This window comes from Ailuropoda melanoleuca, chromosome 7 (genome assembly GCF_002007445.2).
Source record: "Ailuropoda melanoleuca isolate Jingjing chromosome 7, ASM200744v2, whole genome shotgun sequence".
Classification (NCBI taxonomy): Eukaryota; Metazoa; Chordata; class Mammalia; order Carnivora; family Ursidae; genus Ailuropoda; species Ailuropoda melanoleuca.
The window spans coordinates 137,384,882-137,401,898 of NC_048224.1; the positions used below are offsets into that span (position 1 = coordinate 137,384,882).

At 40.2% G+C, this 17,017-nt stretch overlaps 1 protein-coding gene across 1 annotated transcript in view; it reads left to right on the plus strand.

Moving 5' to 3' along the window:
• MYO16 (myosin XVI) overlaps positions 1-17,017 on the plus strand; it is a 484,344-nt gene that overhangs the window by 86,481 nt on the left and 380,846 nt on the right. The window contains 1 exon segment of the mRNA XM_034665464.1: positions 3,935-4,078. Coding sequence (XP_034521355.1) covers positions 3,935-4,078 — 144 coding nt within the window.

The window sequence follows — 17,017 nt, forward strand, 5'->3', positions numbered from 1 at the left end:
TCAGCACAGAGTCCGACATGGAGCTCAATCTCATGACCTGGAGATCATGACCTGATCTAAAATTAAGAGTCGGATGCTTAACTGACTGAGCCACCCAGGTTCCCCCAAATTCTTAGCCATTGTTGAATAAGGGGCCTCACTTTTTCATTTTGCATTTTGCATTTCATTTTGCACTGCACATTTCCCACAAATTATGTAGCCCGTCCTGCCTGGACGTTTGAGGGGCAGAGGACAGTGACAGAGGAGCTGGGGTAGATGACTGCTGGTGTCAGAGCTCTCTGAAGGTGACCGAGTGGCGGGTTAGCTACCTTCTTGCTGCTGTAAACCATTGCCAGAAATTGGTTGAAATGGTGAAGAGCAACCTGAATCGGGAGGAAGATTTGCTAGCTGGAAGAAAATTCGTTCTAGTGAGAATGAGGTTTACTATATAACAATAATGTTGTAAGAACATTGTAACAGGAATGTTCAACCATCGTAATCTTTTCAGACAAGTGTGATTAGAAGGTATTTATTGCTGTCAAATTATTATTCATGATCCTCTGAAATGTGAACCTAAAAATTACATTACTTGAGAGAGGCAGATATCATTTTCTACACTGTATCTAATTAACTCTTTGTTGGTAAAAGACACTGAAAAGCCAAACTGTAGGTGTCTTTGAATTGTAAATGTGGATTCCTGAGGTGCAGGCTGAGGGGATCTTGACAGACAGGGAAGGAGGGGGTCCCATCACTCTTGATTATGCAGTGAGTTATCAAAAAGGTAAAGAGAGCAGAATAGGAATTACCTGCATGTGAATTTCCTGAAAGAAATTGGATCCAGGCCCCAATTCTAAAACCTATTTATTGAGCCTTTATACTCTGATCCTCATCGTATTAGTCATCGTACCCACATCTGCAGCTACTGTGGGTGGGGCTCAGCGTTATTGTTACACGTGACGCAGTACACCACATAGGCAAAGGTGGTGGTTCAGAACTGAAACTAATCCCTCCAAGTTCACGTGTGCCATCGCCCCAGGCACTTCCATGCATCCCAGTCCTGACGCCTGCATATCTTCCTTCATGTGGAACCTGCACCATGATTTTGCACCACGCGAACTGTACGTTCTTGAGACCACTAGGTACTGGAGGAAAATGGGAATGTTCTTCCATGACCGTATTATGATTGGGAACCACAATTCATATGTCCTTTTTGTTCTTTTACATTTTTTTGGTGAAATATCAGTTCAAAACTTGTACCTGATTTAAAAAATTGGGCTATCTTCTGGTTACTAATTTTAATGGAAATTAAATAATAAGAAAAATATATATGGTTTCACTCATTTATGGAACATAAGAAGTAGGAAGATCGGTAGGAGAAGAAAGGGAAGAAGAAAGGGGGGTTAAACAGAAGGGGGAATGAGCCATGAGAGACTATGGACTCTGGGAAACAAACTGAGGGCTTCAGAGGGGAGTGGGGTGGGGGAATGGGATAGGCTGGTGATGGGTATTTAAGGAGGGCACGTATTGCATGGTACACTGGGTGTTATATGCAACTAATCATCGAACTTTACATCAAAAACTAGGGATGCACTGTATGGTGACTAACATAATATAATAGAAAAATATAATTATAAAAATAAATAAATAAATAAATAATAAGAAAAATCTAAATCAATCCATGTAGTCCCCATTTCCAGTGCTATCAGTCTGTTTGGTTACTGCCTGGAGAGTGCCCATGGCTCACCAACACTTGGTTCACTTATCGAAAGTCATCTTTTGCTCCGTCTCACTTTGTGTAATCTACATTACTGTCTTCAGGTTCACTAGTCTTGTCTTCTCAATAGCCAGTCTGCTGATCCCTTCCATTGGTATATATTTCATCTCAGCCATGGTAGTTCTCACCTCCAGGTGTTAAAATTTGAGTCTTTTTGCTGTCTTCCATGTCTCTGCTTACCATGTTCAACAGTTTTCCAGTTTTTTGAACATATGGAATGTGGATATCTTAACAGTTTTAACACACAGATTTGCTCATTCTAACAAGTGTATCACTTATGAGTTGGTTCTCATTGATCACTCTTTCTCCTCCTTGTGGGTCCTATTTGCTTGCTATGTTGTATATATGGTCGTTTTTTTTGGATGCTAGAGGTTGTGAATTTTGCCTTGTTGGGTACTGAATATTTTCATATCTCTGTAAATAATCTTGAGCTCTGTTTGGGGGGCATTGAAGTTATTTGGAAACAGTTTGAGCCTTTCAGAACTTGAGTTTAGTATTTCTAGGTGAGAGTAGAACAGCGTTCAGCTCAGGGCTCATATCTCCCCCTTCTATCCCCGCACTTAAACAAGATATGTCTGGTACTCCACCCAGTGGTGCCTCTATTAGAAGGTTCCCTTTCTGGCTGCTGGAAACAGACACTATTTCTAGAAATTCATGAGCTCTGACTCCTCTTCCTTTTCAGGGTCTTCTGTCCCTGGGCTTGGGTAGTTTCCTGGAGTGCGTGTGCCGATCACAATTTTTCTGCATACTTTTGGGGGATGACTGCAGATCTTTGAAATCCTCTCTCTCTCTCTGCAGCTCTGTCCTCTCTGTGACTGTCCTGTGCATGCTGGCCAGCTCGGTCTATGGACTTTCAGTTCAGTCTCTTCTTGAGTGGCCCAGGGTGACTGGGGTTCTCCTAGCTGTGCTGCAGCTTGGGAAGTCCCTCAAGTCAGTGAGCTGGAGTAACAATGGCAATAGGACTGCCTTGTTTCCTTCCCCAGTTCTCGAAGTTATATTTTGTCTGAGTGTTGTTGTTTTCGTTTCAGTTGATTTAGGCGGGAATGCCAGTCTGGGCCCCGTTACTCAAAAGAAGTCCTCTGGTGATTGTTTTTTAATTGTCTGATCCAGTGAATAGTTGGTATGTTGACATGATGATACTTTCAGTGGTAGCACTGTTTACTACTGCTTTTTGGGAGGGGAACCTGTGTGATGCATCCAAATCCTATGGAATGCATGTATCTTTTAACCCAGAAATTTTGCTAATAGGTAGTTAGTTTATTTAGCTTAGGTTTTTTTTTTTTAACTAATTTAGCTAATATGCATTTGACACTAATGTAGCCTGTAGATATAAATATAAAATATCAGACTTATACTAGGACTGGACAATTTATAGAATGAATATGTGGGACTCTTCAATAATTCTTGAAAATTCATGATGACAACAGTGGAGCCTTAAGCCAAGTGCAGGACCCACCAAGCATGATTACAGATAGTATGCACCCATGGAGCCAGCCCTGACTTCGAATTTTTTTATGAATTCTACCTCTAAATAGTAAATAAAAAATAAGAGAAAAACAAGTTCCTGGAGTGTTTGATTTAATAGACTATGAAATTTCCCTAAAATATGATGATTAAAATTCGCATTAGATTTTGAAAATACAATAGTTAACTGTCCCAAGATGGTACCGTGGAGTTTTCAGTTGTGTTATGCAGCTAGGCTGAAGGCTGCATTTGGATGATGGGAGATGAGTTTGGAAGGACTGTGAAAGGTCTTATCTGTCTTGGATGCAATAAGGTGGTGAAACTTTATTTTTTGACAAAATTCGATGACAAAATATGTACATTTTAAAGCAGAAGGATCATATGATTAAATCTGTATTTCAGAAAGATAATTCTGGTAAATGGTCCAAGATTATCTGGTGATCCTACCTACAAATGAGGAGGACCCAAATAGTGAAATTTTTTCCTCCTTCTTAATGTCTATCCCTATTTTCTCATTTTTATTTCCACTGTCTATGGTCGCCATTTCCCTTTGAGTCCTCCAACCTCCACATGCCTCTTAGCTTGTAGGTTAGCTGGAGAACAATTAACGCCATCTCTCAACCTCTAAATTGGCATTGAAATTTTTATCCATGGACATTTGCAATAAACCTTATCATAGTTTGAAATATATTTCTTTTTTTTTTTTCTTTCTTTCAGTGTGCTCGGTATGATAATGCCTTCATTGCAGAGATCCTGATTGACAGAGGGGTCAATGTCAACCACCAGGATGAAGACTTTTGGACACCAATGCACATCGCCTGTGCTTGTGATAACCCTGATATTGTCCTGCTGCTTGTATTAGTAAGTAAAGCAATTTAGTTTATTACCGTTTGAGGATTAGACGGCATATAAAAGGCTATATATTTAACTATTCATATTTCGCAGTATGTAATACTTTTGTTGATTTAAAAAATGTGTATGTATGTCATCCTTTATCTTCCTGGAGTCACAAGATAATTAGAGACTAAGGATGTGGGTCACAGAGTTCATAAAACATTGTGCCGATGTCATGTGAAGCTCTACTCCGCTGGCTTTTTTCTGGGAAATTATATGCCTCAATACTTTGCAAGAGAGTCCTAACTAAAATGGTTTCATAAGTGTTGTTTCTTTCGATCCATCCTCTTTTAGCCGACTAGGCATACAGTAATGAGATATGGCAACTATTGAATCTTACTCTCTTGCTCACATCTAGTAAAGAAGTGTCTACAACAATTCTTACAAAAAAATGAAAACTTTAAGTATAAAACTCACTGGAGTTATTTGTTGCTGTTGTTTTCAATTATAGCTTAGACCCTGACATTGATCTTCACAGCATACTTTAGTTATTTCAGAATTGAGATTTGGGATTTTTTTCTGGTGAGTTTATCTTTAACAAAGAATTTAAGAAATTATACAGGAATTTTAGAACACATGCACATCTCAGTGTCTGGTTATGTTGCTTTTCTTTGGCAGACGGAATTGAGAAAGAGAAGCTGGTTTTAGTTCATGTGTGATCATAGAGTTAAATCTATAGTTTCCAAATTAACGTGTTCATGGTTCTGCAGTGACCCTTTTCTCACATCAGGTATTAAGTTGTATTTCTGACAGAACATAACATTCTGCAGTGACCTTCATTTACTGATCATTTCATTAGTATTTATTGATTACTATTTTTAATATAATTCCTGTCCTTGAGGAAATTAGAGCTTGTTCATTCATTCAAATATTTGTTGAGTAACCATTGTTCTAAGGTGATACACAGTGAACAAAAAGACATTCTACATTAGAGAGAATGGCAAGAACAAACAAGCAAGCCAAGTGAGGCCCTACTGAGAAATTTGATTGGTGGATTGAGCCAGTTGGAGTAGTCTCCTTGCCGCTATGGAATAGCCAGCCCCGCCATCTATCCAACAGGAATAATTTACTTTTAAATAAATATGGATGAAAGCCATTATCATAAAAATTATAATTCCTGTAGGAATGTGTTCCTGTCCACAATCTCAAAAGAGAGATTTATTTTACTCCAGAATTAAATGCCATTGTACTTGGTTTTAGTGCTGTATGTCCAATATTCTTGCCATTTTCCAAAGATCATTGATGAGTAAGAGACTGTACAAGTATTTGAGTGTGTTCTGTTCTCTACTAGAGGGTCAGCCGTGAACAGAAATAGCACAAATCCCTGCCTCTTGGAGCTTCCATTCTCCTGAGGAGAAGCCAGAAAAAACAAATACATAAATGAGTGAAATACACAAGATGTCAACTGCAGAGAACTGTTGGAGGGACAGGAAGAGAGGAGTAGAGAGTATTAAGGGGTGGCCTCATGGGGAAGGGGACACGTGAGTGAGTTTTGACTACACTTCCACGTGTTCTTTCATCCCAGGTGAATCAGGTATCCTTTGGAGAGTTTTGGGTGGAGAAGTGACATGATCTGACTTTTGTTTGAAAAGATCATTCTGGCTGCTCTGTTGAGACCAGACAAGAGAAGGGGCAGTATGGGGGAGCATTTAGCTGTCTGTTGTCACTCCCCAGGCTAGGTGTCGTGGTGGTGGTGGTGGGAGGTGTCTCTCATCTGGATGTTTGAAGGTCAAGTTGTTCGTGTTTGGTGTGGGATTGGATTTAGGACTTGAGAGAAAGGACACGAGTCACAGATGACTCCCACTTGTTGGCCTGGGACTAGAGGGTTGGAATTTGTGTTAAAAGCATTTGAATCGTCTTTTTCAAGTCTCTCAGGAAATCATCATCTATAAGAACAATTTCAGTGAGTTGAGAGATAATTACGTGTTGTGAGCTTTTGTGGAGTAGAGATGTGTGTGTGTGTGTGTGTGTGTGTTGCCATCATACACTACACAGCATTAGAACGTTGCTGTTTTAATTGCATCACAAATGGTTTGTGTTAATGGAGTAGGCTTAGGTACTGTGAATGTTGCCAGTACTCTCGCCAAATGATCTGCAAAACTCTGGGAGATACTAATACTTGATTTTGGGACAGCCCTTCCTCTGTGTCAGGTATGTTTCTACGTGCTTTATAATGATTAATTCACTTAGCCTTCATGAAATGCTACTACATACATGCTAGCTTTCTCTGCCTTTTAGAGATGAGGGATGGATGCCCAGAGAGGCCAGTCTATGTGCTGAAGGCCAGAGAGTAGTGGCAGAGACAGATTTGGTGTCATAACCGGAGCCCCTTGATCTGTGGTCATCTTGCTAATGATAGAATTCCTACAGAGCTGCAAGTCCCCAGACTGGACGGATGAGATCCTGATTCCCATTGTAGTATCATACATTCCCCTTTATTTTATTTATTTATTTATTTATTTATTTATTTATTTATTTATTTTATTTTTTTAAATTTAATTTAATTTTTTTTTGATGTAAAGTTTGATGATTCATTAGTTGCATATAACACCCAGTGCACCATGCAATACGTGCCCTCCTTACTACCCATCACCAGCCTATCCCATTCCCCCCACTCCCCTCCCTTCTGAAGCCCTCAGTTTGTTTCTCATACATTCCCCTTTAAAAACACAGCTTTGAAACTGATTGTTTAGAAATTGGGAAGCAGGTTAAGAAATATGGTACATACACTCGATTCTTGTTTTCACGGTAGTTATGTTCTGTAAAGTGACCAGGAACACCGCATTAGTAAATGTTGAACCACCGCTCTTGGGGAAATGCAGCATTGGGTTCCTGCAAGCCTCTGGTCATGACATAGTGACTTGATCAACCAGATCGGTACGAATCTTGTTTTATAAGTCTTCCTCTTAAAGATGCCTTTTAAAATATATACTGTGGATTCATAAACATCAAACTCATGGCCAATAACACTATAACTCATGCCTGAAGGAAACCTCGCCACACACATATTTTTCTCCAGAAGGTTCTTTGTAGCCTTCTTACACTTACAGACGGTAGAGAGCAGCTCAGCACCGTGCTTGGGGCTCATTTTAAATGGCAAAATCGCCAACAAAAGGACAGAAATGTGAAAAATGCGGCACTAAATAGACCACAATGAAGACTTTGTTTTCACTCTGAAGGTGAAACAAGAAGGCATGGCATTGGTTTGTGAGATTTCATTCAAATGAGGGCACCGGGTGACCAGAATTTTCCCCACTCTGCGCATGTGTGTGAGTGACCGTGGAAGTGGAGCCCAAGGATTCCTTGTGGTGCTACAGAAAAATTCAGCCAACAGACAAATTCACAAAGGTGGAGTCTGAGAATAATGAGGATCCGCTGTTTATTACTAAGCAAAATAGCTGACACTTTCTTAGAATTTTAAGCATGAAATAGAAATCCTTTGAACCTAGTATATTTTAGGAATTAGGTGGTTCAAAAAATGCTGAATTTCTGCAATAAGTTTTCAAAATTTATGCAAAAAAGTCTCATTAGTTTTACAATTTCCAGCACGTAGTTGGATAGGGTTTGGAGTTTCCTAGAAGTTTTTCAGGTATCTCACTGGAAATGTAGAGCATTTCTATGAAGTGAGGAATACACTTAATATATAATCCTTATTTTTATATAAAGAAATCTATTATCAGAGAGGTTCCATAATAGAATAACATCTCAAATCTAAATGTTTTGGATCCCCCCAAAATAAAATTCTAATGCATTATAATTTTTTATATTTATATATAAATATACATGTATTTAATTATATGTAATACACATTATAATTACAGTTTGTCCACTGAGAATTTTCTTTTACTTAATTTTATTGATTGTTGAACATCTCACATATATACATTTTGATTTTTTTATTCTGCCTTATCTAATTTTTAAAATATTTTCTAATTTTCTCCATATTCAAACACTAATGTTCTATAACTGAAAATTATATCTAGTTTTAAAAATAATTTCAAGGTAGTTGGCTATTGCCCAGATTTTAAACTATTACTTAGGAATATATCACAAAGGCTGATAAATGATTAACTCAAATCATGTCAGGTTTTATTCTCCAGAAAATCTTGATTTCATATTTATTTCAACATGTTTATGTATGTGTATTTCCAGCCTGTTGTATCAGTGCATATATACCTCGAAGATGTACTTGTAGGATAGACTCAGAATCTGCTCAGTCCCTTGCCTGCGGAGAGAGGGACGGTAGGCTTGTCTTTGCTATCTCACGCCTCGGGACTGCACAGGGAACCGTCCCTGAGGACGCTTGCTCAGTTCTCCCCTCTTTCCTCATAGGACTTTGGGTAAAAGATATGCATTTATTTCAGTTTTCTGAATTTTCACATCTGATTTTGCAATGTGGCCGCAGGTGTTCCATTACTCTGCCCTGTGAGCAGTTTCAAAGATGAGGCAAGTCTGCACGTTTTAACAGCCCATTGCATTTGGAACCATAGGAAACACGTCCCTTTAATTTGGTGTTAATTATTTTGAAAGGAAAATAATGTAATTGAGTAAAAGACCCTAGGATGCTTCTACTTGAGAAAATGATATACCCGTGTTACTGATAAATCATCTTGGACTTTTCATCTTTCCTACTGAAAAACCTGGGAGGATATAATTTGATATTCCACATATCCTGGAATTATTTAATAAACCTTACCCCATAAAGCGTATCCGTTAAACGTCTTACAAGAAATGAGTAATGGACAACAGAAGGATAAAATGTCATTTTAATTAGTTTTATTTGTGAAACGGTGAATGAGTTCTGTTTCATACTACCAGGAGACCTTTCAAGGTATTTTTACTCCTTGAAATCAGAAGGCGTAGGGAAAATATTAGCAGATGGATAGTCATTTACTAAGCAAGGCTCAGCAATATCTTTTATCATCGTTTCACTTCAGTAACAATGGAATGATTACTAGAAATTGCACTGAATGTTTTCTCAATCCTTGGCCTTTTATGTTTGAACATCTGATGTTCATAATTTTTGTGCCTGTTGGATAGAGTGCATCATGGACCGTGTCTAATGGGAAGTGCAGAACCAGATCATTTTAATGGGTGCTGCAGGAAACTGCTAGAAACCAACAATTCTGGCATCACTGAGATAGTAAATGATATTTCAAAAACATATTGCTTGCTTTGTGTTAGGTGGCTTACATTTATAGATCGAAATTGACTCATTCCCAAACGTTGTTCATTTGTCGCTTAGACCATTCTTGGGTTAAATACTAGTATAAAAATTTCATATTGTTTAGTTATAATTTATCCTTCCCATCACTTTGATCTGTTAAATATTAAGACATGGGGTACCCTGCTATTTAAGAAGGTGATATTCCTCCTTAGAAAATGAGCTATAAATCCAGATGGTTCAAGGTAAGTGTGATTTTCCAATGAGACCTGTGGCAGAGGGCCTGGCGTCATTAACAACTTTTTATGTAAATGACCCCACAAGCAATATTTAATCTCTCTCTTAGCAGTTTCTCTTACTTTCAGCTTCACTGACAAAGTAAGTTTCCAGGCTTGAATGCCTTCGGCTTCCAGCTCACAAATTAACTGTTGTTTTTTTTTCCTATTTATTCACAGCCTTTGTTCCATCCTGAAAACGAGTTTGTTTCCCTCCGTAAGCTAAATTTTCCCCCATCCTCTCTAGACTTTACTAACCTGTCAGAGGATTTCTCCACCACTTTTCCGTCTCCCGATTCCATGGTCTTTCTATTGGACTCCTCCTTTAAATTCATAGTTATGTCGCAAGATCTCCCACTAATTAAAAAACTGAGGAAAAGCCTGGTTAAATGTCTTTCCTGTTAATTGTCACCACAGTGTCCCTCTCATTTTTATAGTCAAGCTTCTCCGAGGAGCAGCATGCTTTTGGGGACCCACTTGCCACCTCCCGGCCACACGTCACTGTGGCCAGGCTGCCTGTTGTCCCCGCAAGGACCCCGACGTGGCCCTTGCCGAGAACACTTTTGACATCGCTGTGATGGATTTCATTGTTTATCCTACTTTATTTGTCTCACTAGATCTAAAAGCAAGTGGGTCAAAGAAAGAAATTGGGCAAACATCCAGTTTTTTTTTTTTTTACTCAAGGTTATATTTTTTGGGCTAATCAGAGTAAGAATTTGAAAGGAGTTACTCTAGCTTCTAAGCCCTGTTCGTGGCTATTAAACTTAGGAGCGTCTTTGCTTTATCGAGGTATCCTTGGCAAATAAGATTGTGTATTTCTGAAGTGTACAGCAAGATGATTTGATACAAGCATGCTTTGTGAGATGATGACCACAGTCGGGTTATTAACACATCCACCATTCACGCAGTGACCAGTAATTCTTTTTCTGTTGTGGTGAGAATGCTTAAGATCCACCATCTTAGCGACACTCGAGTGTACAAAACAATATTATTATGTAAACTCACCGTGCTGTCCATTTGATCCTCAGAGCCTGTCCGTCTGCAGCTGGAGGCTTGTGCTCTGACCAGCAGTGCCCCAGCTCCCCGACCCCAGCCCTTGCTAACCACCTTTCTACTGCCTGTCTCTATGAGTTTGACTGTTGTTGTTCTTATGTTGTTTTTGTAAACCGTCGTTACCTACCCTTCCCATCACTAAAATCTATGGTGAAAATTCTGCCTCAGTATTCACAGTGATTAAGATCATGACAGTGATTTCAGAAAACAGGCAATAATGTGTCCTTCATGATAAATCTATATAACTTGACATAAAATTCTTTGAAGAATGGGGAAATATATTACATACCTTTCATAGGCATCTGACAGGAACGTGAGCACTTGAGGTTTTCCCCGACCTTGGTACATTTGAGAAACACACTTTCCCACATCTAAGGTCCAAGGTCTAAGGAAAATTTCCTTAGGCTTCCCTGTTCATTTACTTAAGCTCTCATTTTTAGTAAATTATATTGCCTCTTCAAAAGTGCTTTTCAATATATAACATTTTTCATCTATATCTAAGACAATTAAAAAATTTAATAATTTGCATTGATATTGTAAAGCACTTAGATTTAATTTCTGAATATCCTTTCAGTAAGACGTTTTATTTTTCTAATTACAGAAGCAATTCACATTTATTTTAGAAGCATTGGAAAAAATAGAAAAACCAAAAGAACATAGAAGTCACCCACAATTCCACTGGTCAGAGAAAGTCAATGTTAACATTTTAGTACACGTCCTCCTGGTTCTGTTTGCGTGGGTGAGTGTAACACACATGTAATACTTGGATTTGTGTTATATGCATATTGTCCTTTTTTTATTTGTAAAGATTTTATTTATTTGTTTGAGAGAGAGAGAGGGAGAGAGGGAGAGAGTGCAAGCAGAGGGAGAAGGAGAGAGAGAATCTTAAGCAGTCTCTGCACTGAGTGTGGAGTCGGATGTGGGACTTGATCCCAGGACCCTGAGATCACGACCTGGGCCGAAATCAAGAGTCAGACACTCAATCCACTGAGCCACCCTGGCGCCCCATATATTGTCTCTTAAATGTCACAGAATTATTCTGTTTTTTAAAATATTTTGTCCAAACATGTATTGAGTGGCTGCATAGTGTCCCGGAGTTTAGATGTTGGTGACTTAAGCTGTTTCCAGCCTCTCACACTTAACGATGAGTAGTTTGTAACTCAAGAGAGCTGCGATTTACAGTGGAATGTAGTTATGTTCTATTTCCTCCAGGAGGTGGGTGGAATGAGTTGAACTCAAGAGGGCTCTGAGGATGTATATGGATGTCTGTACGTCTGGCTCTTTCTAAACCAGATGAGGTCAGCTGAGAGGTTTTTCTAGCTACTACCGATTGGAGTTCAGCAAACGAATTATGCTGTGATGCTCTGCTCTAAGACGGTCCCCACATGAAATGAGTGGCCTGTACCCTTGGAATGCTCCTAGTAATGTCGTCCCTGGAAACCTGACAGCACAACTACGGCCAGAGCCCTAGTTGAGGAAGGCTGTGCCATGGTGGCCTACAGCAGTTTCACACAGGGCCTGGGCTCCTGCTCTCAGGTCAGAGACGCCTGGCCGTGTTTACTCAGTGAGAAACGCCACGTGACATTTCTGCTGTGCTTCGCTTCCCCCTCTGACCTTGCCTTCACTGTTAGGGCTCAAGAAGGGCTTTGGAATGATGAAGTATCACCCCTTGGTGGGTATCAAAGCGTGAGAGTCATTAAACACTACAGTTGACTTTCAATATGGAACACGCCCTCTGTGTCGAGGGCACCAGACTGGGTGCAGGGGCGTGAAGGAAAACACCAGGAGAGGGACCTCTGTGTTAGAGGCTGCAAGTGGAGGTGAAGGCCCTGTACATGAGACATGCATGGCGCTGGATGAAAAGATGTAATGAGAAAGGAGTAAGACATGGACTGAGTCTCATTTCCACATACATAGAGCTAACAATTTTAACCCAAAGGTCAGTCAGTCAAATGTTATGGAATTCAGAGGAAGAGGATTCTGATTGGAACCCAGAATAACCCAGTTGGGACGAGTGGCACAGGTAGAGTAAACTTCATGACATTGTTGAGCGGACCTCCCAGTTTGGGGGTGGCATGGATAAGGCTTATAGTTCAGGATGGTGAGTTGTAGACGGTGTTTTGGGTTTTGCCTGGCTGAGTGGCTGTTGTGGAATCCCACCGAGAGAGCGATTAGTCTCTAGACCAGTAGTATCTTGAGTGGTGGGAAATACCGTGAAGTTACTGTCTGTGAGACTGTCTCTATTGAATAAACGCCCAAGAAGAGCGACCAGCTTTGACCAGCCCCTGGTGTGGGGAAAGGGCATGTGCAGGACAGAGGGTTTGGGCTGATCACCAAGGTGAGATGTGAAGGGGGAGCCAGGTGTGTTCCTCAGATGGAGGCAGAGGACAGAACGTCCCAGACCGTTGAACAGGTTATGTACAGACTCCTTGATGAGAGAAGAAAGAGCAGGTGTAGAGGAGGCTGGGAGTTGGCTGGGGAGAGTGGAGAGAGCATGGTGAGGAGGGAGAGGTCGTTGGGACCCAGTCAGATGCAAGGGGAACCTGGACTGGAAGCAGCGATGAGCTCTGTGTGAGGTACGTACGTGGTCAGATTGTCACATGGAAATGATCTCTCTTAGCATGGTGAGATTATCACTGCATCTTCATGAGGCGAGATGAATGTTTGGACCAGGGTGGTGAAGGGCATGAGCAAGTCTGGAAAGTGGTTATAAAACAGTGCAGATAATATGGTCCTGTTATATAAGAAATAATAGTGTATTCATAGGATCACATATATATCCATTTATAATTATATATAGATACACTGTGGACAGTTTTATAAAGCTGGTATCATAATATCCATACTTTACAGCCCAATAAATATATGTAAAAACAGGACAGCTTGCAAGGGTATATTAAAATTTATCTACTAGCCGTGTGCTGAGAATATTGAAATAGAATGCTATAACTGTTGCCTTAGAGATTGTTATAAATTTCTAAGACACCGGTTCCCACAAATATAATAAATTTAACCTTTAATATTAACCTCAAATGTTCTTAGAAACTTGTAATTTAAAAAGTAAATTCTACCTATTGGAAAAATATAGCACATTTTAGCATGGCCCAGAAAATAAAAGCATTTTAATAGGATTATTAATTATAATATAGGAAAATTCTGAAAGAAATATGTTACATTAAAGCAATATCAATTAAGTATTTACCCACTTTCAAGCACATTACATCTGTGATAAATTTAGTATGAGAGCAGTGCTTTGAAATTTTTATCTTCGACGGTCTTTAGAATATCCCATTTCTAATACTGGAAAATAATTTATAATAGGAATTTCAACACATTATTGATGGTTGAAGGGTATAGATAGATCAGAAATATCTGTCATTTGGTCATCTGGGTGGCTCAGTCTTTGAGTTTCTGCCTTCAGCTCAGGTCATGATCCCAGGGTCCTGGGATCGAGCCAAGAGTCAGGCTCCCTGCTCAGTGGGGAACCTGCTTCTCCCTCTCCCACTCACCCTGCCTGTGTTACCTCTCTCACTGTCTCTCTGTCTGTTAAATAAATAAATAAAATCTTAAAAGAAAAGAAATATTTGTCATCCAAGTTCCTACAGTCACACTTAGAGACGATTTTATGATAAAGTTGATGTTAAAGTATGATTGTTTCAGTATTAACTTCGCGCTGCTAACATATGCACTGCACCATCAGACCACATACAGCCACTTTTTACAAGGGAGATGCTTTGACTTTTGGTTCAAATTGCATTTTTCTCAGTTTTTATTCCCTGTAGGTTGATGACTGGTGTCCCATACAGATTTTGTCCCATCTGTGTGTCCTCTAGGTAGAGCTTCGTTGGGTGTTTATAATTTACCAGTGATGACTTGAATTGAACCATCTCTGTAAGAGATCACTGTTACGACAACCTCTTAGTTCTGAGGCGGTTAGATTTTCATACAGTCTTTTCAGCTAACAGTAAAAGGATCAAGCCATTTCCATTACCATGAGCAGATGGAGAAACGTTGGTCTTTTGTTTCCAGTCATGGGGGCTCCCTCTTTGACTGCATTGGAAGATCAGGCCTGGCTCTCACACTAGCTGTTAGCTGTGGGTGACGGAGAATTTTTTACTTAATTTAGAGCTCATCCCAGGGACTTGGGTGCAGTGTTTATGAAGAAATCAAGCTCCACAAAATCAGAAATTCCTTCACAGTGAAATATAAAGAAACATTCAATCTTTAGAAATTTTTTTAAAAAAGGATTTATTTATTTATTTGAGACAGAGAGCATGAGCAGGAGAAGGGGCAGAAGGAGAGGGAGAAGCAGACTCCCCACTGAGCAGGGAGCCCGATGTGGGGCTCCATCCCAGGACCCTGAGATCATGAGCTGAGCAGATGCCTAACCGACTGAGCCACCCAGGTGCCCCCAGAAACATTCAATCTTTAAACCATGTTTCGAAAGCATGTTATTGTCCCAGGATAGTGCAAACTATCCCTTATTTGGGGGGGGGGTTCATAAACACCAGACCCAGAACAGTGCATATTTCTGACCAGTGCTTGAATGCAATATCTTTGCTGTCATTCATGATTCTTGACACCCTTATTTCTTTTTCAATATTCTATCTGTTACAGCAACCAGACCTGGGTATTTTAATATTAATAAAAATATGATGTTAGGTAACTTTAGATTTTTTTCAGATTCACTGAAGATATTATGAGATCTATACTTTTATGTGTATATATAATTTAATTCAGAGAGTTTGAGCCAGGACTTGCCAAATGAAAATCACTCTTTGACAGATTTTGTAGGCTATGTTCTCTTGATGATTGAGTCTATTTAAAAAAAAAATCATAACATCTTTCTGAAGATTTTTACTTTAAGAACTGTCTGATTTGCAGATAATATAGCAGAATTTCAAGATTCTCTGTGGAAGTGTGAATAGCCATTAGTAGTTTTTGGGTAGATGGGGCAGGAATAACTGTCATGAAACACACACATTATCTCCCTGTGTCTACAACCATTTGCGTATTTTTGACATTGTGTCTGGTGGGCACATAGTATTTCGTGCTGTTTATCATGTTACTGGCCAGCTGGGACAAAGGAGAAAAGCAGCGATCCGTGCTACGGGGGAACTGGGGAGGAAGGTGAGGGAATATCATAGGAAAGATGTGACATGGGAAACGTGCTGTCAAACTAAGATGCATTTGAATTGAGCTCCCTCTGCCCGCCCGGGGCATGTGGAGTATGCAGGAGAACTTCATATGAGAACCATCTGGCAGACAGAAGAGCTTAGGCTCTTTTCTGCAGTAATTGAAGACTTGTAGTAAAAACTTTGGGTTCAAACTTTGAGAACTAGAAGACAGGTGGAAGCCTATGTAGGAGTAAAGAATTTATCTAGTAACAGATAAGAGAACTTTTTTGGCTTGAAAAAGTAAATGAAAAAAAGAAAAAGGCTGAGCCAAAATGATACCATAGAAAATCCAGTTACCATTCAGTATTTTCCATCAGCCTAGAAGAAGCAGAATGGAATAAATTGGAAAGTTTAATTTCTAAGTGTCAGTAGAAGCAAGAGAGGTGTTTGGTGGTGGCATCCATGTGACTCTAAGGCTGGGGACAGACGGAAGAGAACTCTGCCAGGAAGCCCAAGGCAACACAGCTGCCACGGCTGGGAGGTTGTGCAGCATGGAGCCTCCTCTTAGGGGCCTGGGGAAGTAGGTCCAGCTTCAAGGGCTGCTTTCCACACTCACCTGTTCTCAGGCTCCGCAAACATCAGCTTTAGATTTGCATTGTTGGTCCTGACATTTGACTCTCCTGCTGCCCTCAGCCATGGGGACACAGTTACCACCTGCCTCCATTCCCAAATAATGAAACTGGTAAATAAAGGGATCACTGTAGAGAAGGATTTGGGCATCCCCAGTCCAGATGCATCTTGATGAGGTCTTCACAGACCATGCCTGGAACTCAGTGGTCTCGCTCAGCAGTGGCCAGAGCCCTTGGATCACGGGGTTTGCCTCTCGCTCTTGCTGATATGGCATACGGAGGCTTCACAGTGCTCTGAGGCAGTGTGGGGTTCCAAGAGGGATAGAGAGTCGGCAGTACCCCAAGCACCTTAGACAGACTCTCTTACAACCATACTGTGCCATGAAATGCAGGTAGAAGCTGAGGACACTTTTCAGGGGAGCCTGAGGGGAGAAAGGACACCCACTGCCTGGGGAGTTGGCTGCACGCAGAATGCAGTGACCTCATCTCCGTGACTCTCCTGAATAGATTGTAGTTGGCAGTGTAAATACTTGACGGCAGAATGTTTGAGATCAGGGAGAGTTCATTGGAAGGTCACCAATAATGAGAAAATCTCAAAAATGGAATATTTTAAGAGACTTCACTTTTTTTTAAATTCAATTATCCAACATGCAGTAAGTGCATCACCA